The 25,101-nt window shown below is 47.3% G+C and overlaps 1 protein-coding gene across 4 annotated transcripts in view; it reads right to left on the bottom strand.

Moving 5' to 3' along the window:
* The window catches only part of LOC137416735 (sodium- and chloride-dependent taurine transporter-like), a 157,672-nt gene that overhangs the window by 57,410 nt on the left and 75,161 nt on the right, over positions 1-25,101 (bottom strand). For all 4 annotated transcript variants that reach the window (XM_068102355.2, XM_068102356.1, XM_068102354.2 and 1 more), the window contains one exon: positions 13,843-13,955. In XM_068102355.2, coding sequence (XP_067958456.1) covers positions 13,843-13,955 — 113 coding nt within the window. The remainder of the gene's footprint in view (positions 1-13,842; positions 13,956-25,101) is intronic.

The following is a 25,101-nucleotide window of genomic DNA, read 5'->3' as shown; positions in this document are numbered from 1 at the left end:
CAAGGTCAAAGGTCAATGAGTGCAAAATTCAATTTTTTTGAAAAAATGCTTTATTTTACATCCCCTATCTGTACATTTCAATTATTTTACAATATTTTGTCTAGTAAGGTTGCTAAAGCTTTTCAAAATCTTATTTTTAAAGGAAAACGTGAGGACACATCTATGCTCATTTGCCTTTATCTCTGTAAGGGGCGACAATTAGTTTTTGCTTAATTTGCTTGCAGTTTAACCTCTAAATGCACAATGGGGCAGAGTTTTTATGCTCCTATTGATGGTCTAGAGATAGATTTTATAAAGACAGAATCTAAATGTCACCGGTAAACAACATAGGTCAAAGGTCAATGAGTGCGAAAGTCTTGCAATGACGTAACAGTTACTTGCACTTGAAACCATCCCTTTCACTCAACAGTGAAAGTGGCTTCATCTTTCTGACCCCAATGCATTTGCCATGTTTGTCAAATCATTTCCATTCAGACAGAGCAGGGTGTTCTTCAATAGACCCTTAATGATGAAGAATGAATCTAATAGCCTAGCATAAGCCATCTAGTTCGTACCCTAGGCATCAGGCATTAAACATTTCAGGAGTACAGGTAAGGGTCTTTTTAAGATTGTTAAAAAATGAAATATAAAATCAAATGAAAGTAAAGGAATGCATTCTTCTTTGGTGAGATACATGTACATACAAATGTGTAATGTATGCTTGACATCTCACATCATAGGCAGGCCTACATACATGTACATTTACCTAACAGTAGCAAAAAGACAGGCAGGGCATGGGCATTGACGATGAGTGCCTAATGCATCTACCACTAATGAATTAGTGATATCGGTTAGATGTTTTGTCTTGAAGAAGCTTTACTTTGTGTCTTTGAGAATAAGATTAAAACCCGGGCCAACACTGCCTGCGCTTATTCGATCATTTAAGGGCTGTTGCAGTATATCATACAACGTTGTAGTTTTCATGGTCAGAACATGCGTGCCTGGTGCTTAGTTTGGTTTCTGTTTCTCCCCTCAGGCCAACCATGGAACCTATTGCCAGCCTCAAGCGACAGCGTGAGGATGTGTCGTTTGAACTTTGTATCATTTGTCAGGGAACTAGCCAGGTCAAAGATACGATTTTCAACCAGACAAACCAGGGTATTGCTGCCATCAGAGAGGCGACCGAGCTCCGATGCAAACTTAGACACTATGAATTTCGATCAGCCGTGGACAGGCTTTCGACTCTCTTTGCAGAGCCTCCAGAAAGTCTCCCCAAACTTAAATGGCATAAGCTATGTTACTCTGCATACACACACAAGGGGAAAATAAATGCTAAGCTAGCCAAGGAACAATCGAAAAACGAAAAAGATCCTGAAAGAAAGAGTGTTTCGGCTGAAGCATGTCCGTTTTTACGCAGTAGTACTACTAAGATGAACTGGACATTGTGTATGTTCTGCCAGAACTTTGACAAGAAGCAGAAGACAAGTCGTGTCACAACCTTCAAAATGAGTAATGAAATTACGGAAAAAGCTAAATTTGTACATAACATCTTAGTCCGTACTGCAAATGAGAATGATTTAATCTCAGCTGAGGCATGTTACCATGTTAACTGTCTTAGTAAATTCTTTAGGGATGTCAAAAGGGCGGAAACTGAAAGCAAATCAGCAGACATGGCGATATCATGGTTGTGTCAAGAGCTGCGTCACTCTGCTGAGAAAGGGCACGTATTTGAACTATCTGCAGTGTTCGAGAGGTACAAAGAGTTAGCCAGTGAGTGCGACGGCACAATTCCTACATCGTATCTTAGTAGACTGGGGACTTTTAAAGAAACTTTGTCGAATTGCATTGGGAACATTTATGAATTTCTTGTGCTAAGAAATTTGGCGCCTTCAGAGAAACAAACTTTGCTTCTTCCACGACATTTCAGTCACATACCTCTTTCAGAAATGGTGTGCGGTCAGAACAGTGCAGACTATATTCCCATATTTAGACAACAGGATGATCATTTTCTGTCTTTAGTGCACGTTGCTCTGCAACTCCGCAGTGATATCATGTCACATCCTGCATTCGAAGGTTGCGATGTAAGCGAAAAAGCAGAGTTGGCAAGTGTACCACCATCTGTACTCATGTTTGTGAATATCTTGCTTGGAGGCCAAAGTAGTGTCGATGCTGAGTTTGACGAAAGTGAGATGTCTGAAACTGGTTGGGTGAAGAAGACAAGGGTCCTTAGCATTGGACAAGACATGGTCTATGGTGTATGTGGAGACAAGAAGGCACCGCCTAAACACGTTGGAATGGGTATGACGCTGCACCAGTCAACTCGATCAAAGAAATTAGTTGAGCTATTCCATAATGCTGGGCACATAATCAGCTATAACCGGGTTCTTAGGTATGACACTGCCATGGCTGAAAACACTCTGAAAGCGCTTGATTAAGAAACTGGGGCAGTTGTTACCAGCAACCTGGTTTCGGGACGATTTGTGCATTTTTCTGGCGACAATATTGACATCAATGACTCTACCCTAGATGGCAAAAATACATTTCACGCTACTCAGTTAGCTGCCTGGCAGAGGGGGCCATCTGCTGAAAGCGGTCTTGGAGACATCAAACCATCCAATACGTCAACGTTGGATATACCAACAGCAGTTGAAAAGATCCAACAACAGCAGTTTCCGACACCATCAAAGAAGGTCACAGAAGATGCTGAAAAGTTCATTTGCCATATCTACAAGGAACCATCTGAGAACTGTAATCAAGCCCGCATTAAACTGTTCAACAAATGCCATGCAACGGAGACCCTACCTCCATCTAGTGATGCAGCAAAGTTCCACATAGAGCGTGCAAACTACCAAAGTTTCATTTGGAGAGAGGCCAGTAATCCAATGACAGATCTGCCACCGCCGACTGATTGTGGATGGAAACTCGTTGATGACAAGTTGTCACCGGTTCTTACAACTTTACCGTCAATTCCAAAGGGATGCCGAGAACTTACTCAGTGTGGTTGCAAGAAAGGTTGCAGTTCTGATAGTTGCTCTTGTCGGAAGTGGGGGAAACAGTTCTGCACTGAGGCCTGCAAGTGCAATGCCAGTGAAACACCATGTCGAAACAGGCCAAAGTAGGGGGGGGGGGGGGTCAGAGCTTACACAGTTAAGCTAATTGGCATTCCCCTGGATGGCTCCTCCTTCCAGCCAATCAGTCTGACAGACTGCAATTGATTCAGGATTAATTAAGAATACATGTGATAATGATCAACTGCCTGCACTCCAAACATGTTTGCCATGAAGTGCATTTTGCGCCTTGTGCCATGTAAGTGCACTTTGCGCCTTGTGACCGTTAGCCTTAATTAAGTGGCTAATTAGTCAAATATTGACATTTAGTGTAGAAAACAATCTTGCTATTATATAGGACTCAGGTAAACCACTTCACTGATGGTATTTAAGGCAACAATTCAAGTGAATTAAAACAGTATGTCAAAAAACGAAAAGTTGCTTCATTACGGATATATTCACAAAAATCTGATTTTTTCCCTTCACAATTCCCTTTACTTTCATAATTGTGAAAAGCTGTAGTAACCTTACCAGACAAAATACTGTAAAATAATTGAAATGTACAGATAGGTGATGTAAAATAAAACATTTTTTCAAAAATTTTGAATTTTGCACTCATTGACCTTTGACCTTGATTAGTGACCTAATTACGCATTTTTGGGCTTGGCAAACAACAGATTCGTATTCAGCACGAAAAACTACCCCAGAAAAAGTGGCTTGCTTGCTTTTACTCAAAAATGCCTCATGAATTCACGTTTCCCAGAAATTTGACTAGACTAAGAGTGTAAGTGCTGCCAAAGCAGTTTATTGCCAAGGGTCATACTGGGTGGTTTGCCATTACCTTCCCAGGATTGTTTTTCTGTGCTCTATCTTTTTAAATACTGAGCATCAAGCAAGGAAGCAGAACGTACACGTTTTTAGGTCTTTGGTATGATTCGGCCTGGAGTTTGAACCACCGACCTCCCAGACTCAGAGCGGATGCTCCAACCATTATGCCATCGAGTCTTGTCATATGACACGAGCACATACAGAATTCTAAAATAATGGGAAGTGGTGTGTGAGGAAGTCGGCAGTTGAGGCGAGTTGAGGTGGATGGAGGTTGGGGTGGGGAGGTTTGGGAAAGTTGTGGTTGTGTGGGAAGGGCAGGTGGGTGTGGTAGTCACACTTCCAGAAGAATGTCAAGAATACATGGTGAAACTAAGCACCATATAGGCTGCAGCAATATAATTCACCATCTTTGTATTAAAAAAAAAACAAAAAAAAACAGGCAAAATAAAAAATTAATTAAAAAACTTGTAAATATTTCTATTATTACCCTGAGCTCACGAAGCAAAAAGCGGGGTTAAGCGATGAGTTGCGAGTGTACGTCCGTGTAAGTACATACATGCTTGTCTGCATTAAAAAAAAAGAAATCTTTCTTTCTGCAACTGTTAGTCCGATTGACATGAAATTTCACCGTCGGAGCGCCTCCAGCTGTAAAAAAAAAATTATGATAATTATGACGTCATAGCCCACGTGGTGCAGGTGCCATCTTGGAAAAACCGAAAAATGTTGCACCTCTATATCTCCGAAACCGCTCCATGGAAAAAAAATTGAAACATGGCTCATTGTAAAGGACTTCACATGAGGAATAAATGCTGTTAACGATGATGTTGTTGGTGCCTTAATTATGATGTTGTGGCGGGCACAAGGGGTAATAATTCTGCGCATGTGGTAAAACTCCCAGAGTTTTGGGAAGCACAGGCCGATGTGTGGTTCGTGCAGGCCGAAGCGCAATTTCAGCTTCGAGGCATAACGGTGGACGAGACCCGTTACTACCACTTGGTCGCCGCCCTCGGGCCCGGCACTGCCGCCCGAGTCGTGTCCATCCTGTGGCACCCGCCAGTCGACCACAAGTATGGGGTGCTCAAACGTCGCCTCATCGCCACGTTCGGCCTCACAGAGATCGAACGGGCCGACCGCCTCCTGGACCTTCCCGCACTCGGCGACACACGACCATCCGTGCGGATGGATTATATGCTGTCGCTGCTGGGTGACCAAGCCCCGGATTTCTTATTCCGGGTGCTTTTCCGATGCCAGCTACCTCTACAGGTACGCCTCGCGCTGGCCGGTTCCAAAATAAGGGAACCCCGCGCCCTGGCCATAGAGGCCGACAAGTTCTTCGCGGCTTGCGACACGCGGTCGAGTTACGGTGCTGCCGTCGTGGATCCCGAGGCAGAGGCTACAGCGTCCCTCGTGGCCGCTGCCGCGCCCCGCCCACCACCACCACCGCCGAGAAAACCGCGGCGGCCGCTGCCGCTGCCGCCCCCGCCGCCGCAAGCCTGGTGCTATTTCCATGCCAGGTTCGGCCACAAGGCTAGGACGTGTCGCCCGCCATGCTCTTTTCACAAGTCGGGAAACGACCAGGCCGGCGCTCATTAGCGGCCCTGAGCATCGGCCATTCCGGCAGCCTCCTATTCATTATGGACACCTTGTCCGGGCGCCGTTTCCTCTGCGATACAGGAGCACAGGTAAGCGTCATCCCCGCCTCCACGTCCGACAAGCAAAGCGCGGGCCGGGGCCCCGCGTTGCTTGCCGCCAACGGTACACCCATCTGCACATTCGGGAAGCGCTGCCTCTCCCTGCGGTTCGGAGGGCAGCGCTTTCAATGGTCGTTCGTGACCGCCAGCGTACCAATGGCATTGCTTGGTGCGGACTTCCTATGTGCGAATGGGTTGTTGGTCGACGTGAAGCGCAGACGGCTCGTCCAGGCCAAAACCTTTAGCTCGCTCGCTTGTTCGCTGCGCGGCTCGTTGAGCGGCTCACTGAGCGGCTCAACGAGCGGCTTGCTGGAGGGTTCCGTCCCGGCGAGTTTAGTTTGCACGCTTCCGGCAGCGGACGACTTTACCCACCTCCTCGCCAGTTTCCCGGCCCTCACGCGGCCCACCTTCTCAGCGGTGGCCGTTAAACACGGGGTGGAGCACCACATCCCCACGGTCGGGCCGCCGGTCTATGCCCGGGCACGCCGACTTGAGCCCACGAAGCTGGCGGTGGCGAAAGCGGAGATCGCCACGCTGGAGCGGCTGGGGATCATGCGGCGCTCCAACAGCGCTTGGTCTCTCCGCTGCACATCGTGCCAAAGCCCGGCGGGGGATGGCGGCCGTGCGGGGACTACCGCCGGCTCAACGATGCCACCACCCCCGACCGCTACACGGGCCCACACATTCAGGACTTTTCCGCCCGGTTGGCCAACACGACCGTGTTTTCTAAGGTGGACCTCATCCGGGGCTACCATCAGGTCCCCGTCCAACCGGATGATGTCCCGAAGACGGCCATCATCACCCCTTTCGGCCTCTTCGAATTCCTCAGGATGTCCTTCGGGTTAAAGAATGCGGCTCAGCCGTTCCAGCGGCTCATGGATAGCGTCTTGCGCGACTTACCTTTCCTGTTTGTCTACCTGGACGACATCCTCATCGCGAGTGCATCCCGGGAGGAGCACCTGCTCCGCACGCTTTTCGAACGCCTGGGCCAGCATGGCCTAATCATCAACCCCGCCAAGTGCCGTTTCGGCGTTGCCACCATCGACTTCTTGGGGCACCGCATCACCGAGCACGGGGCCGTCCATTTACCGGCCAAGGTGGAGGCGGTCAGGGATTTCCCGCGGCCCCGCACGATCAAGGGGCTCCAGGAGTTCCTGGGCATGGTAAACTTTTACCACCGCTTCGTGCCCCACGTCGCCCAGCTCCTCCGCCCCTTGCAGGAGGCCCTTCGGGGCAAGCCGGGCAAAGGTGACATCGCATGGTCGGAGCCGATGGTCACGGCGTTCGTGGGCGCAAAGCTGGCTCTGACCGACGCCACCATGCTGGCGCACCCGGCGCCCGATGCACCGAACGCCCTCACCACCGACGCGTCGGACTACGCGGTGGGCGCGGTGCACGAGCAATGGGTGCATGGTGCTTGGCAACCGCTGGCGTTTTTCAGCTGGCAGCTTCGCCCGCACGAACGCCGGTACAGCACCTTCGACCGCGAGTTGCTCGGGCTCCACCTGGCGGTCCGACACTTCGGCCATCTGCTGGAGGGCCGCCCTTTCACGGCCTTCGTTGACCACAAGCCCCTTGTGTTCGCGATGGCCAAGGTCGCCGAGCCATGGTCGGCACGGCAGCAGCGCCACCTCTCTGGTGTGTCCGAGTACACCATGGACATCCGTCACGTGGCGGGTAAGGACAACCCGGTGGCGGATTGCCTTTCCCGGTCCGTCGTGCACGCGGTCCACCTCGGGGTCGACTATGCCCGGATGGCGGAGGCCCAGACCGCCGACCCCTGCGTCCAGGCCTTGCAGACCACCGTCACGGGCCTCCGCGTCACCGAGGTGCCGTTCGACGCCGTGGGCATGGGCCTCCTATGCGACGTCTCCCTCGGCCGGCCTCGCCCCATCGTGCCCGCTGGCTGGCAGCGCCCGGTGTTCGATGCCATCCACGGCCTGTCCCACCCTGGCACGAGGGCATCCCAGAAACTCGTCGGGGCGAAGTTCGTCTGGCATGGGTTCAGGAAGGACGTCCGTGACTGGGCCAGGACGTGCCTCGCGTGCCAGCGCGCAAAGCTCCACCGCCACACCCAGGCACCGTTGGCCCCGTTTACGGTGCCCGAGCGGCGGTTCGACCACGTGCACGTCGACTTGGTGGGACCTCTGCCCCCCTCGCGAGGGTTCACACACCTCCTCACAATGGTCGACCGCACCACACGGTGGCCGGAGGCCGTCCCATTTTCGGCGATGTCTGCGGCTGAGGTGGCGCAAGCCTTTATCGCCACTTGGGTTGCCCGGTTCGGTGCCCCTTCGGACATCTCGTCCGACCGCGGCCCCCAGTTCACCTCGGAGCTCTGGGCCGCGGTGGCGCAAGGGCTTGGGGTGAAGCTACAGCACACCAGGGCCTACCACCCCCAGGCCAATGGCCTGTGCGAGCGCTTTCATCGCTCCATGAAGGCCGCGCTCCGGGCCAGCCTCCGCGATGGCGGCTGGGTCGACAGGCTCCCCTGGGTCCTGCTGGGCCTCAGGACGGCGCCCAAGGACGACCTGCGTGCGTCCTCGGCGGAGCTGGTCTCCGGGCTACCACTGCGGGTACCGGGTGAATTTATCCCCGACTCCACGGCTCCTTGGTCTGCGGCGCAACAGCGCTCCGCCCTTCAGGAGACCGCCCGGAGGTTCGCCCCGGTGCCAATGGCACACCACGGTTGCCCGCCTTCCCACGTCGCCCCGGAGCTTCGCACGGCAAAGTACGTGTTCATCCGGCACGACGCCCACCGGGCACCGCTACGGCCCCCGTACGATGGGCCCTTCCGCGTGCTGGAGACCGGGGTCAAATTTTTCACGGTCGACATCGGCGGTGCCCCGGATCGCATTTCCCTGGACCGCCTCAAGCCGGCCCACCTCGATCCGGACCACCCTCCGCCAGCAGATATGCACCGCGTCGGGGCCGCCCCCCGGTGGTCGGATCCCCGGCACCCCCGCCAGCAGCTCTGCCTCCGCGTCGAGGCTGCCCCCCGGCGGTCGGACCCCCGGCACCCCACAGCCCCGCCGGCCCGTTACCCCCCAGCCCTGCACCCATCGCCAGGGGGCGTTTCGGCCGGGTCATCCGGCTTCCCCGCAAACTCACCCTTCAGGTGCGCGGGAATTCTGGGGGGGGGCGCGTGTGGCGGGCACAAGGTGTAATAATTCCGCGCACCAGTGGGTGGCGCGAGCGCCCAGGCAGGGACCGATGGTACATGCCCCGCCCTTCGACCGATCTGCCATGCCCGGGGACTAGGCGTGGCCTCGGCACATATATGCGGGCTCTAAGCTCGAGCTCGCTCAGTGCTGCAGTTCGAGCTTTCGTAATAAAGACTCTTTTGGTTTTATCAAACGCGTTGTGGCCTACCTCTTTGGCAAGCAAGTTGTGTGCGCAGCACCACTCTTCAATGTCATAATTCGAAAGGGACAACACTCAGTCTGATTAGTTTGAAAATTATTGAGCATGATCTACGCAACAATTATATTGGAGTATGTAAATTTATGATGTCATTGCTCACGTAGTATGGCAGTCATATTGGATCAAAGAAAAAAAAACCCTTCAAAAACAGAAGAGTTTGGCTCGCACTGTACGGGGTAAGTATTCTATGAATACATCTTGTTGAATACTGCTTCAGACCATTTCTGAGAAAGAAGCACAATCCTATCTAAAGTTGAATAAAAGATATGGAATTCATACCAATGGTAAGAGATGAGGTTGTTTGAAATGCGGATGTACTTGACACCAGCAACAATGATGTATTTTTAGCGTGTGAGAAAAGACAGACATTGAGGGTTCGGAATACAAGTCAATTATGTTTACTAGCGTGACTCGGTGCGCTCTGCACGCCTCACCACACGTCGCTTCAGAGGAGTGGGCATCCTTGACCATGTCTGCTTTCTCAGGGAGTGAGGGATGGCGGGAATGGTGGGTGGAGGTTAGTGGTGGTGATGGTGGATTGGGAGTCGTGGGGGAAAAGTGGGGGAATGGTGAAGGGGGGATGGGGCAGAAGATGATGGTGGGAGGGGGAGGGGGGAAGAGCGGCCAAAATTGAGTCTTCAGAGTATTTTGGGTCTTTGGGGATCTTTTGAATCTTCAAGGTTTTTTATTTTTCATTTATTGTATACAATATCGAGGCTCGTGTAAGAGCTAACATTAATCACCAAAAAAAAACTGACACATAAAACATATAATAAAGGGAGCGGGAGACAAGATGGGGAGAGAGAGAGGGAAGCACACAAGTACAACAGTAGAGAACAGGGACATCGGGAGATCTGTGAGAGGGAGAGGGCTTGGGGGGAGACGGCAGGGGAAGGGGGTGGGGTGGGAGCGGTATAAAACACATGGACAATGCTAGGACTTCAAGGAAAGAAGTTGGTATTTCAAAAATGTGGATCTGGGGTGAATTAACGTGGGTAGAAAAGATCAAGGTTTTGGATGGGGGAAGATAAGAGTTGGTGGTGAACAGCTGTTTTAAAGACCTGGAGGGAGGTGTGGGATTGAAGAGAGTGAGGGAGTTTGTTCCAGAGGTGGGAGTAAAGAGGAATGAAAGATTGAAGGTGAGCAGATAATCTTGATTTTGGCAATTTCAAAAGAAGAGGATTGCTGGCAGATATTGTGCAACCTGCAGGAGTATTTGGGGAGACAGAGCACAGATAGAGCTGGGGGAGCTAGGCCGGATAGGAGTCAGTAGAAGACAGAAAAACCACCTACCTGAGTGAGTGAAAGGCCCTCACAATCAGCTTCATCGCGGGAGATTCCAATGATTCTGAAAGCTTTGGTTTCAACAGCGTAAAGCCGAGCTAGGTGTGAGGCATGAGCACCAGCCCAGAGGGGAGAGCAGTATTCCAGTGAGCTGCGGATGAAAGCCTTGTATGTGGTGAGGAGCTCAGGTGTGCCAAGGAAGGACTTCGCACGATGGAGGATGCCCAGTCGGCGACTGGCTTTGGAGGCCAGTTTGGAAATGTGGTTTTCCCAGGAAAGATATTAGCAGATAGTGAGACCCAAAAGCTTGAGTGACAGAACTTTTTGGAGACGATTGTGGAGAAAGTAGATGGGAGGGTTGGCCAGTCGGTCATTTCGGAGAGACATAGTAAGAGTGTGAGATTTGTCATGAATGAAAGACATGTTCCACTTGTTTGACCAGTCTGTGATTTTGTCCAGGTCTGCAGAGTGAGGAGACTGTGATGGAGCGACAGAGAGTGGAGTCATCAGCAAAGAGATAGAGAGGATTTTCCAGAGAGTCGGAGAGAACATTGATGAAGACCAGAAAAAGCACAGGGCCCAGAACACTGCCTTGTGGAACTCCGGCCTGAACAGGAATGGGAGATGAGAAAAATCCATTCAGGGCCACACGTTGACTACGACCAGAGAGGAAGTCCGCAAGCCATGCATGGAAATTTCCATGGATACCATAGGAGGAGAGTTTGGTGAGCAGAGTGGGGTGCCAGACCATATTGAAAGCACGTGATATGTCAAGGGAGACAGTTGTGATTTCCTGTTTGGCATTGAGGCCCTCCATCCATTGTTGAGACAGGAAAATGAGCATGCCATGTTGAGACAGGAAAGAGTAGAGTGACCTGGTTCTGAAACCAAATTGATGATCAGAGATCAAGCCATTGGAGAAGAGGAAGGATTTGATATCCAAAGCAATGATGGATTCCATGACTTTGCTGATAATTGGGAGTGGACCGATTGGTCTGTAGCTGCAAGGATCTGTTTTTGCACCTTTTTTGTTTAAAGCGGTAATGTTTGTTGATTTCGAAGATGATGGCAGATGACCTTGAGTAAAAGAGAAAGTGAAGAGAATAAAGAGAGGGTGTGAAAGAGCGGCAGAGCAGGATTTTAGGACCCGTGGGCTGATGCCGTCTGGTCCAGTTGCAGAATCAGAGTCGAAGTTTGACAGAAACTTCTCTACCTTGTCAGGAGAGGACAGAGTCCAGGAGCAGCTGGGTTCGACTGGGTAAGGTGGGTACAGAGAGAGACGGGTTTGGTACACACGATTTTGAGGCAAACACAGAGTTGAGGCACTCGGCTTTGTCACGTGCAGTGTCAACTGTGTAGCCATTTGAGGTAAGGGAGGGGATGGAGGGGGAACAAACACCAGAAAAAAAGGAAAAAAACAGTTTTCGGGTCTTTTGGGCTGGCCTCCAAAACTCTTTGGAGTCTTTTGGGTCTTCAGGGTTTTTGGGTCGTCAGGGTCTTTTGGGTCTTCAGGGTATTTTGGATCCTCAGGGCCTTCAAGGTTATTTTGGGTCTTTGGGGTATTTTGGGTCTTCAGGGTCCTTTGGGCCTTTATGTGGGTATTTTGGGTCTTCAGGGTCTTTTGGGTCTTTATGTGGGTATTTTGGGTCTTCAGGGGCTTGGGGGACTTAAAGGGTCGTAAAAGGTCTGAGGGGTCTCAGCAGTCTGAGCGTAATTAAGAGTTCATGGACTGTGTTTTGGGTGTTGATTTTAACTTGAAGAAGAAGAAGACGTTTTGGTCACATATAAACATAACCATATACGTTTGCTCTATTATAATAATAAGATTCAAAAAGCAACCGTATAACCCTCTCGTATAACCCTCTCGCCCTTCCAGCTGACCAGGTACCGAAAATCCGTCGATCAACCAGAATTCAAGCATATTTACATATTATCTTATCAAAGGCAAGATGATGGCGCTGCAGATTCATGCCTTGGCTTGGAATTGCAAGTGATCTCACTGGCATGTTTTGGGTAAGGTGGGTATGCATGGGTAAGATAGGAACAGATCAGGATGGGTTAAGGATACTAGGTGTGGATAAAATACAAACTTGATATTTGTCTCGTCTCAAACAGAGTCTGCAGTGAAGCCATTTAACGCTGGTGAAAGGATGAAGAATGAAACAGATTTGAGAAGGCCCCACCAGGAGTTTGAGGAAAATGACAAGTTGGAGAATTCAGCTTTAGATTATAAAATTGATATTTTCTCACTTGCCTCATGATAGATTCAGCCGAGCCACCGGCACTCACCGCAGGCAGGTTGGTGGTCTTTCCGTCTTCTACCGACTCCTCTCTGGCCTTGCCCCCCCCCCCAGCCCTCTCTGGGCTCTGTCCCCCAAATATTCCTACAGGTCGCACAAGATCTGCCTGCAACCCTCTTATGGTTAAACTGCCAAAACCAAGACTCTCTGCTCACCTTCACTCCTTCATTCCTCTTTTCTCCCGCCTCTGGAACAAACTCCCTCACTCTCTTCAATCCCACTCCACCCTCCAGGTCTTTAAAACAGCTGTTCACCACCATCTCTTATCCTCCCCCATCCAAAACCTTGATCTTTTCTACCCCCGCTAATTTCGGTCCCCTTGTGTTTTATACCTCCCCCCCCCCCCCCTCCCCTTCCCACGCCTCCTGCCCCCAAGCCCTCTCCCTCCCACACTTCTCCCTGCTCTCAAATGTTGTGGTTGTGTGCTTCCCCTTCTCGCCCCATCTTGTCTTCCGCTCCCTCTTTTTGTATATTTTGTTTGTCTGGTTGATTTGTTTGTGAAATAAATGTTAGCTCTTTCACGAGACTCGATTCAGTATACAAAAAAAATATATAAAAAAATAGATGCTTGTTGCAAGTCTTACAGAATGATGGGAAGTTGGCTTCACTTGGGTGGTCTTCCATCCTGAAAAAGCAAGCTGCTGGACTGCAACCACTTCACAACAGATTTATTGTCCCTGGGCTGAGGTAATGGAGAGTGAAGCCACAGATGGCATGGGATAAACCGATTCATGAGACAAAAGGCAGATCAGTCCATTTATGAGAGCACAGTCTCATAAATCTCTCTCTCACTGGGCCATCCCAGTTGGTCTGTGGTGACAGCCAGCTTGTGTAGCATTGAGATCACTCTCCACCAATTGGCATAGATAAAGATTTGACAATAAAGTGGTCAGAGGAGCCAAGAGGGACCAGAGAAGGAACAGAATAGGTTGGATTGAAAGGCGGGTGGGATCCAGGAGGGGTGGGTGGTACCAGTTTTAGAAATACGAGTTTCAGATTGATTGGGTCAGACACACACAGTCCCATTCACAATACGATCGACAACAGTTAGGAGTTAGACAAGACAGATCTACTGGTGTGGTAAAGCTAGCTTTTGGAGTCAATATCACAGTGGAGAAACCATGTGTACTTGCAAATAAACTACAATTGGCAAAACTGTTCGTTCACGAGGGGAAAAAAAATCCCACAAATGCTCTCAAAGGATTTTGAAAATGTCATTCACAAGTTACATCGAGTGAAGTATTTTTGCCAAAAATTTTTTCTAGCATTTCTGCCTGTTGTGCCAACTACCTGAGAGTCAAGCCCTAACAGCAAGATCATGAGAAAGAAGAGCACAGCCCAGAGACCAGGAAAAGGCATCATGGTCACTGCCTTGGGGTAAACAATAAACACCAGCCCTGGACCTGCAATATCAGAACATACGTTTAGAGCAGGAATTGCAACATCAAATAAAAAGAAAAAGAAAGTTAAACTGACAAAAAGTAGAAATCATAAAAAAATTAGATTAGTGGTAAGGAACAGAGGTTATGTAATTTGTATAATGAGCTTGATTGATCAACATCACCACATTCAGGGAATGAAAAAGTCATTATAAAAATTTGTAGCTTTGGGGCATTCTTTGCATTTCTAGGGAGGAGGATCCATTAATGAATTTTACATGGGTAAAAATAAAATTTACAACTACAGATAAAATTCAAAGTACACTGCCACGTGCCAAGTAAATAAATAACACACCTCCAGCGGGCGACAATGCCGGGGCGCCTCCGCGCCCGGTGATGCTGCCGTGCAGCACATGGAGATGGAATTGAGAGGAAGCGGTGTACATTAATTGATGAATTGCATAATTAAAATAATACAGCCAGTCGCCTCCAAAATCCTCCAAAGCCAGTCGCCGACTGAGCATCCTCCGTCGTGCGAAGTCCTTCCTTGGCACACCTGAGCTCCTCACCTCATACAAGGCTTTCATCCGCAGCTCAATGGAATACTGTTCCCCCCTCTGGGCTGGTCCTCCTGCCTCACACCTAGCTCGACTTCATGCTGTTGAAACCAAAGCTTTCAGAATCATTGGAATCTCCCGCGATGAAGCTAACTCCGAGGGCCTTTCACTCACTCACCGCAGGCAGGTTGGTGGTCTTTCCGTCTTCTACCGACTCCTCTCCGGCCTTGCTCCCCCAGCTCTCTCTGGGCTCTGTCCCCCAAATATTCCTACAAGTCACATAAGATCTGCCAGCAACCCTCTTATGGTTAAACTGCCAAAATCTAGGCTCTCTGCTTACCTTCACTCTTTTATTCCCCTTTTCTCCTGCCTCTGGAACAAACTCCCCCACTCCCTTCAATCCCACTCCTCCCTCCAGGTCTTCAAAACAGCTGTTCACTTTTACATGGGTAAATGACCCTAACCTAACCCTAACTCCCTCCAGGTCCTAACCCTAACCCTAACCCTAATCTCTTATCTTCCCCCATCCAAAACCTTGATCTTTTATACCCCCGCTAATTCACCCCAGACACACTTTTTTGAAATTCCAACTTCTTTCCTGGAAGTCGTTGTAGTGTCCATGTTTTATACAGTCACGTGAAAAAGTAAGTACACCCCTTGTAAAGTTTTGACATTTCCAACATATTCCAACATACAGCTATTTGATCTTCATTTCAACAATATTGATAGATAAAGGTGATATAATATAACAAATATCATGAAACATTTACATTTTGTAGTCCATTGTATAATTTAAATAAAGATAAATGCAAATTTCACATGTGGAAAAAGTAAGTACACCCTTGGCTCCAATAGATGGTATTGCCCCCTTTGGCAGAAACAACCTCAAGTAGGCGTTTCTTATAACTGTCTACCAGTCTCTGACATCGACTGGGAGAAATTTTTGCCCACTCCTCCATGCAGAATTCTTTCAGCTGTGCGATGTTTGAGGGGTTTCTTGGATGCACAGCTCGTTTCAAATCCCCCCACAACATCTCGATGGGATTTAGATCCGGGCTTTGACTTGGCCATTCCAGAACCCTCCATTTCTTTCTTTTCAGCCATTCCTTGGTGGATTTACCGGTATGTTTAGGGTCATTGTCATGTTGCAAGGTCCACCTTCGGTTGAGCTTCAACTTTCCGACAGACGGCCTCACATTATCCTCAAGCACCCTCTGGTACAATTAAGAATTCATAGTGGATTCTATGATGGTGAGCTGCCCAGGCCCTGATGCAGCAAAGCTGCCCCAAACCATCATATTTCCACCACCATGCTTTACAGTTGGTATAAGGTTCTTGTGGTCAAATGCTGTCTTTAGTTTTTGCCAAACATGTCTTCTGGTACTGTGGCCAAATAGCTCTACCTTTGACTCATCTGTCCAGAGCACATTGTTCCAGAAGTGCTTGTCTTTGCCAATGTGTTCATTGGCAAACTTTAGTCTTGCCCTGATGTTCTTTCTGGACAGCAAAGGTTTCCCCCTGGCACACCTCCCATGTAGATCAAATTTGTGCAGCCTCTTTCTGATGGTAGACTCATGCACTTTGACATGAACAGTGGCAAGAGATACCTGTAGGTCCCGTGATGACATTCTGGGGTTCTTAGAGACTTCTTTCAGCATCTTGCGGTCTGCTCTCGGGCTGAACTTGCTGGGGCGGCCTGGCCTGAACAAGTTGGCAGTTGTTTGGAATCTTCTCCACTTGAAGATGATCTTCCGGACAGTCGAATGATTGATTTCAAATTGTTTGGAGATCTTTTTAAATCCCTTCCCAGACTCGTAGGCATCTATAACCTTCTTTCTGAAGGCCTCAGGGAGCTCTTTTGATCTAGGCATGGTGACGCCGCACACTTCAACAACAAAGAGCAAACCAAAATAAATGTCTGAGGTTTAAATAAGACAGGTTCCTCCAAGATCTTCTCTAACGATGTTCTAATCATTTGCACCTGAGATGGTGCACCTGATTCAAATTTTAGGTATTTGAAGTAGTTATAAATGTAGGGGTGTACTTACTTTTTCCACATGCGAAATTTGCATTTATGTTTATCTAAATTATACAATGGACTACAAAATGTAAATGTTTCATGATATTTGTTATATTATATCACCTTTATCTATCAATATTGTTGAAATGAAGATCAAATAGCTGTATGTTGAAATATGTTGAAAAAGTCAAAACTTTACATGGGGTGGACTTACTTTTTCATGTGACTGTACCTCTCCCACCTCCCCCCAAGCCCTCTCCCTCCCACAGTTCTCTCGATGTCCCTGCTCTCAAATGTTGTGTTTGTGTCCTTCCCCCTCTCTCCCCATCTTGTCTACCGCTCCCCTTATTTTGTGTTTTATGTGTCGGTTTAACTTTTTGTGTGATTAATGTTCGCTCTTTCACGAGCCTCGATGTTGTATACAAAAAAAAATAAACAAAAAAAATACAGAGTAATCTTAAAATAATAAATTTCTTAATCAATTGGCTAATGGCATACCTAAACCACCAGTGTTTTATCCGAATGTGTAACTTTTTGAAAATCAATTCATTAAGTAATCGATTAATTGATTAATCAATAAATCAAAAATACCCTTTACAGCCAAATGACATGATCACTGTCATTTCCAAATATCAGTTTCCCAGCTCAAAAGGTGGCTCCAAAGGATGGCTGAGGTATCGCCCAGACAAACAAACAAGAAAGAGGAACAAGTACAGATACATTCCAAGTACACCACCCACATGCCAAATAAATAAATAATATACAGTGCCGAAAGAAAGTCTACATCCCCTTTCAATTTTTTCACCTTTTCTTGTCTTATAGCCAGGATTCAATTTTGCATTCAATCAGACTTTTTCCACCTTTATTTACACATCATAACCTACAACTTCTAAGTGAAAAACAAATTTTACATATTTCAGAAAAAAAATAAAATAAATAGAATATAGTAGTTGGATAAGTGTTCACCCCCCTGAGTTAATACTTGTTGGTAACACCTTTGACAGCAATTACAGCTGTGAGTCTGTTAGGATAGGTCTCTACCAACTTTGCACAACTTAGAACGGTCTTTCGAGGCCATTTTACCCCGCAGAGTGGGAGTTGCCCTTTTTTGGGCACCGTGGTCCCCTTTTTGAAGCAATGTTTTATGGCCGGATGGAACTTTGCACACCTTTAATTGGGCAATATTTGCCCATTCTTCCGCACAAAACTGTTCAAGCTCAGCCATGGTGAGTGGGAAGCGTTGATAGACAGCAATCTCAAGTCATGCCACAGATTTTCAACTGGATTTAGGTCAGGGCTCTAACTTGGCAACTCAAGGTCATTTATATTTTCGTTCCTTAGCTACTCCAGTGTAGGTTTGGCTGTGTGCTTCGGGTTGTTGTCATGCTGAAAGGTGAACTTCCGTCCCAATTTCAGCTTTCTTTCAGAGGGGAGAACGTTTTCCTTAAAGATTTTTCTGTATTTTACTCCTTCCATTTTCCCTTCTATCCTGACAAGTGCCACAGTCCCTGCTGATAAGAAACATCCCCTATAACATGACGCTGCTACCACCATGCTTCACAGTAGAGATGGTGTTCTTTGGGTAATGTGCTCTGTTGGGTTTGTGCGAAACGTAATGTTTTGCATTTACACCAAAAAGGTAGGTCGTGGTCTTTCACAGGCAGTCTTTGTCTTCTCCCGACACCTGTCCGGCATAGCTCCCCAAGCTCTATCTGTTGTCTGTCCCCCAAATATTCCAACAGGTCACACAAGATCTGCCAGCAACCCTCTTCTGGTGAAATTGCCAAAATCAAGACTCTCTGATCACCTTCACTCTTTCATTCCTCTTTACTCCCACCTCTGGAACAAACTCCCTCACTCTCTTCAATCCCACACCTCCCTCCAGGTCTTTAAAACAGCTGTTCACCACCATCTCTTATCTTCCCCCATCCAAAACCTTGATCTTTTCTACCCCCGTTAATTCACCCCAGATCCACTTTTTTGAAATACCAACTTTTTTCCTGGAAGTCCAAGCAGTGTCCATGTGTTTTATACTTCTCCCACCCCCCCCCCCCCCCTTCTCATGCCTCCTCCCCCCAAGTCCTCTCCCTCCCACAGATCTCCCTATGTCCCTGTTCTCTACTGTTGTACTTGTGTGCTTCCCTCTTCCTCCCCATCTTGTCTCCCGCTCCCTTTAATATTATACGTTTTATGTGTCCGTTTTTTTTTTGTGATTAATGTTAGCTCTTACACGAGCCTCAATCTTGCATACAAAAACAAACAAAAAAAAAACAAGTTTCATCATGGTTTCGTGAGACCACAAAGCTTTTTACCACATGGCTTCAGAATCTCCAGTGTTTATTTGCATACCTCAAGTGGGTCTCAAGGTGGGCGTTTTGAGTAATGTCTTCCTTCTTGCCACCCTACAGTACAGGCCAGACTTATGGAGTGCTTGGGATATTGTTGTTACATGCACACAGTGCCACACAGGCGCATACTTTGCCATAAAGGCCTGTAGCTCTTTCAAAGTTATCATTGGCCTATTGTTGGCCTCTCTGATCAGTCTCCTTGCTTGTTCATCCAGTTTGGAGGGATGGCATGATCTAGGCAGGGTCTTTGTGGTAAAATACACCTTCCACTTCTTAATCATTGTCTTGACTGTTCTCCAAGTGATATTCACGGTCTTTCAAATATTTATATACCCTTCCCCTATGTGTGCCTTTCCACAACTTTATCCTGGAGGTCTTTTGAAAGCTCCTTGGTGCTCATGGTTGAGTCTTTGTTGTGAAATGCACTACCCAGCAGAGGAAACCTAAAGGAACAGCTGATTGTATTCCAAAATAACCGGAATCACTATAATTTATCACAAATGGAGGCCAATAATTAATGTGGTGCGTGATTTTTGAAGGTGATTGGTCACACTTAAGTTAATTTACAATTGCTATTATAAAGGGGGTGGCCACTCATCCAACCAAGATAATCTAGTTTTGTATTTTAAATCAATTTTCTGAATGTGTAGAATTTGTTTTTCACTTGGAAGTTGGGGGTTATGATGACTAAATAAAAGGTGGAAAAAGTCTGATTTCATGCATTTTAATTCCAGGCTGTAACGCAAAAAGGGTCAAAATTTTGAAAGGGGGTGTAGACTTTCTATAGGCACTGTATCCTCCAGAGCCTTCGGCGCCCAGCGAAACTGCCGTGCAGCACATAGAGAATGTATTGGGAGGGAGAAGTGTTTGATTAATTGACTGTGTAATTGATTAGTTTTTGTAATTGAGAGATTGCGTAATTGATTCGTTTTTGTAATTGAGAGATTGCATAATTAATTGTGTAATTAAAATAAATGAATAATAATCGTAAAATAATTAATTTCTTAATCAATTGGCTAAAAGCAAACCTAAACCATCAGTGTTTCATATGAAGCTGTAATCTTTTGAAAATTAATTAAATAATTAGTGAATCAAAAAATTTAATGAACTTATAAAATCAATAAATAATTAATCGATTAATCAATAAGTCAAAAATATCATTTATATTCAAATCACTTGGTCACTGTCATGTTATATATTGGCCAGATGAGAAAGAAATGTGTTTAAAAATGAAAATAAATAAATAATAATCGTAAAATAATTAAATTATTAATCAATTAGCTCACAGAATACCTAAACCACCACCGTCCCAAATGAATCTGCATATGAAAAAAATATTTAAGTAATGAATCAAATAATCGAATAATTAATTGATTAATCAATAAATCAATAAATCAAAAACACCCTTTACATCCAAATCACTTTGTCATTGTCATGTCCAAATATCAGCTTCCTAGTTCAAAGGGTGACTGAGATATTGCCCAAATGAGAAAGAAAATAAATAAGTACTGAATAAATCGATAGTAATTAAATTTATTAATCAATTGATGGATTAATCAAAAAATAAAAACTACCATTTTTGCCAAAGCACATACTCACTATTGTGCCCAAATTTCAGCTTCCTAGTTCAAAGTATGGCTGAGATATCGCCCGGACAAACAAACAAACAAACGGAGTGAAAACTGAGTACTCCATTTCAGCGCGCATCATCGCCAGGCCCCCTTTGTTGCCAGGTGATGATGTCATGCAGCACTTGGAGATGAGATAGGAAAGGAGCGGAGTACAATGACAATCGTCATTAAAACTTTTTGTTACGTAGGAATATGAACTAAACAAATATCGGGAGCTACAAGTAAGGGTAGGTTTCAGATGCAAGATTGTGTTTGGGATAATGCCGTGAGTCTCCTTCTAAATAAATGTTAAGCATGCTTCAGTGCGCAGGTTGTGGACGAGTGAGGATAATGTTCTAGTCCAGTTAAAATTTCCTGAGATGTAAAATTTCCTGAGATGTTAAATGCGATTTAACATTTCCTGAGGTGTTAAATCGCATTTGCCAAGTCTTACTCCACATAAGTATGGTGTTTAAATGTACCTGAAGGAAGAGAGCATCAGAAGCAGACTTAATTTCTCTGTATATAGCACAATCATCAAAAATCTTGATTGTGATAGGACACCCTCTGACAGGTCGTTAATATAGACCAAGAAAAGTAGAGGTCCGAAGACTGTCCCTTGAGATACACTTGAGGTGACCGTCATGGGATTTGAATACCATTGAGGAGTACACACTGATTAAGGTTGGTAAGGAAGCAGTTGAAAGTCTTCAAAAAACAAAACAAAATGAAAACAAACAAAGTTAAAACAAAATGTTTCACGCTAGGAACAAGATTGCCCATTAGGCAGGAACTCTGCTAGTAGACAGAGTGAATTATCTGAAGTTGGACAGCCACTCATCTCCTGATGGGGAGCAGTCATAGTTGGGGGCATTAGGTTTTAATGTTGATTTTCAGTTTAATTAGATGGAAAATTATTATTATTGTACATGATATTCACATACTACTGTATATTTTAAGTTAATTATCCCACCACCTGGATGGATATATTGTAACTAGAGAGGTTCCAGGGAACCTAAACTCAACTGGTCTATATCAATATGGTTAGAATATGCATAATAGAACCACAAACTATAGAGTTTATATGTGCTAAAAAGATATGACAAAAATTGCTTTTTCAATATAGCTGCCCTGCCGCACCCATTTTTGGGCATGCGACGCCCAAATGCAATCCCAAACTAGTTTATGTCTTAAATATGCGGCATAACAAGTTTCATCAAATATCATCAATATTTGTGACTTTTAGAGCGTAGACGTCAAATTGTTTACAGACGACAGACGGACGACGGACGACGGACACTGGGTGTCGACAAAAACTCAGCTGGACATAGTCCAGTTGAGTTAAAAAGGGCTCCATTAGTTTTTTATTAGTTTATTATGAGCTCCATCGACGTCATGAATCATCATGCCTTATTTCAAAACGATCCGTTGAGACACCTGTAATGAAAATGTATCTAAGTTGAACCCAGGTGTGATGCTCTCGCTAACCACTGAGAGGCATCTATAAGAACTCGGACGACCGTCGCTCCGAGACACTCCTGTGACATTTAATCTATGACATGTAGACTCGGATGGTGCGTATACGTAGATAATCTAGGCTTGCTTGCATTGATTGATATTACTGAACTTTCTCCATGATTCCATGATCCTGATATATATTGCATGATTGTATTTTTACAGGATGTTGCCAGAGATCAAATTGTCATTAAACCTACTATCAGGTCAATGTCGTGGAACTGATTTTCATTACAATTAATGACAATTTGTCTCGCTGTCCAATCGAGAACAAGAGGCGAACGTGAGCGACATGGCGGAACGCAGAATGATTCAGGTGCCGCAATTCGCAGCCGACCCACAAGCAGCGGACGCGGGCACGGAGCACACACATTGGCTGAAAACCTTGGACAATCAATTCAAGGCCCATGAAGCCGCCGTCACCAATGAAACGAAATTAGAGGTACTACAAACAAAAGTGCATCATAACGTTTACCGGGCTATCGAACAGTGCATGACATTCGATGCAGCCGTGACAGAGCTGAAGCGTATTTACATTAAGAAACGAAGCGCGGTCTATTCCCGGCATCTGCTCGCAATACGAAAACAACAGCCCACGGAGACTCTAGATCACTTCGCGCAAGAGCTCCGGCGACTGCTGACCGAGAGCGCACCGGAGGTGCGTACACATGAACAAGTTTGTGATGATCTTGTACGCGATTCTTTCATCGCTGGACTCAAATCCCCAGTAGTCAGACAAAGACTTCTTGAAGAAGCCGACTTGACACTTGCTGAAGCCCTGCAGCTGGCTCACATCTATACCCAAGCACGGGAGCAATCCGACGCGTATCAACACCCATACGTCACTGCGGGGACACCTCGGCAAGCTCGACCGGAGAGAGCGACCGCCGAGGACACGGAAGCAGCCACAGCATCGCTACTGGAATCGGAGACCCCGGCCGCTCCCGAGGAGGAGTTTGAACCGGGCTCGACGGCCGCCGCAGCTGCCTGACCCAAGCCCGGACGTAACGCTATGTGCTATTTCTGCAGGAACCGAAAACATCTCAGGTCTGTTTGCCCGGCTCGTGATGCGATATGTCATTTGTGCACAAAGACAGGGCATTTTGCAAAGGTTTGCCGAACGGCGACACGGGGCAAATGAACCCGCTCGACAATGAATGTGCTTATCGCCGAGCCAGCGGGCCGCGCGGGGCACCTCACTCGACTTTTATGAGAATCGCACCTCCTCGTGGGCCCCTGGCTGTGCGCTCGACCTTGGTGAGAGTCATTGCGCCGACTAAACAAGTGTACTTGACATACGACAGAATGACAGAATACAAATGACAAATGACAGAATGACAGAATGACGTACGACAGAATGCGGTGCGACTGTCCTTGGCCGGCATCCTTCCGCGCCCCTGCCAACTTTCCGGATCGGCCACCCGAACGTCTAATGTTGGCTTTGAAACTCCGCACGTGACAGGAGCGCCATCCGAAGGCTGCTCGTACGAACTACAAGCTCTTGCTTCGGCGCGGAAAACTCTAGCTGGCTTTGAAACTCCGCGCGTGACACGAGCGCCATCCGGAGGCTGCACATATGAACTACAAGCTACTGCGGCATGGAAAACTTTAGCTGGCGTTGGATCCACACGCGAGGCGCGATCATCTCGCCTGGATGACTCGATACCTGCAGGACCACCTGGCCTGGCTCGGGCTATTATTCCACTTATGATCGAGGGAATTTTTGCTAGTGCTTTGATCGATACAGGTTCTACAGATAGTTAGGTTGATTATCGACTGGTGCAAAAACATGGATGGTCGATTCTTGGGACAAGACGTCGGATCTTTATGGCCTCTCAGGGGCTTAGGCTCAGCATAAAAGGGGAATGGCGATTGAAGCTTGTGATTAAGGGACGAATGTTTCCGGATGTGCATCTCATGGTCTTACCAGCATTATGTGCAGACGTTTTGCTCGGACATGATTTTCTCAAGCGACATGGACGGTTGGAAATGGAATTTGGTGGCACTGATACGCTTGCTGTGTGCGCTCTTGCAAGGATGGAAAGTGAGCCATTGTCGCTGTTCCCCAATATGACCACGGACTGTACACCTGTAGCGGTTAAATCGCGACGCTACTCACTAGCTGACGCGCAATTCATTGTGGAAGAAACGGCCCAGCTATTAAAGGAAGGTATCATAGAACCTAGTCGGTCGCCATGGCGGGCCCAAGTTCTGGTGGTACAAAGTGAAGCGCATCGCAAACGCATGGTAATCGATTAATCGCAGACCATTAATCGATTTACACAGCTAGATGCCTACCCCCTTCCGGGAATGGACTCCCTGGTTCGACAGGTGGCCCAGTACTCGGTCTATAGCACTCTCGATCTGCGTAGTGCGTATCATCAAATCCCCATCTCCAAGGCCGACCGTATCTATACCGCGTCTGAATCGGGTCAGAGGTTATACCAGTTCACACGGTTACCTTTCGGGGTCACAAACGGGGTCTCGTGTTTTCAGAGGGCTATGGACGACCTCATCGCTAAAGAGAACTTGACCGACGTCTTTGTATATCTGGACAATCTCACGGTTTGCAGGCATGACCAGGAACATCATGATGCTAATCTGAAGCGCTTCCTCGAGGTCGCGCAGAGGTATCGCTTAACTATGAATGAGGCTAAATGTCGTTACTCCGCTCGCATGATAGATCTTCTGGGGTACACCGTGACCCACGGCTCTGTCACTCTGGATAAGGAGCGTCTGCGACCCTTGCTCGACATGGCCCCGCCCTGCATCGTGCTTCGCTGAAGCGTGCTCTGGGGCTGTTTGCCCACTATTCTAAATGGGTACAAAATTTCTCCGCGAAACTCTGCCCACTTGTGGACTGCGAAGCGTTCCCCATGAGCCTTGATGCCAAGGCTGCTTTCCAGGGCCTTAAGTCCGACATCGCTGGCGCTGCTGTGGCGACGATCGACGAAAACAAATCTTTCGTTTTGGAAAGTGATGCATCGGATCATGTGATATCAGCGACTCTCTCCCGGGGGGGGGGGGGCGCCCTGTGGCTTTCTTTTCACGAACTCTCACCTCCGCTGAGCGGAGACATTCATCTGTCGAAAAGGAAGCGTACGCGATCGTCGAGTCGAT

Source organism: Myxine glutinosa, chromosome 4 (genome assembly GCF_964187855.1).
Source record: "Myxine glutinosa chromosome 4, kmMyxGlut1.1, whole genome shotgun sequence".
NCBI classification, from domain to species: Eukaryota; Metazoa; Chordata; class Myxini; order Myxiniformes; family Myxinidae; genus Myxine; species Myxine glutinosa.
This window is presented reverse-complemented; position numbering and strand designations above follow the sequence as displayed.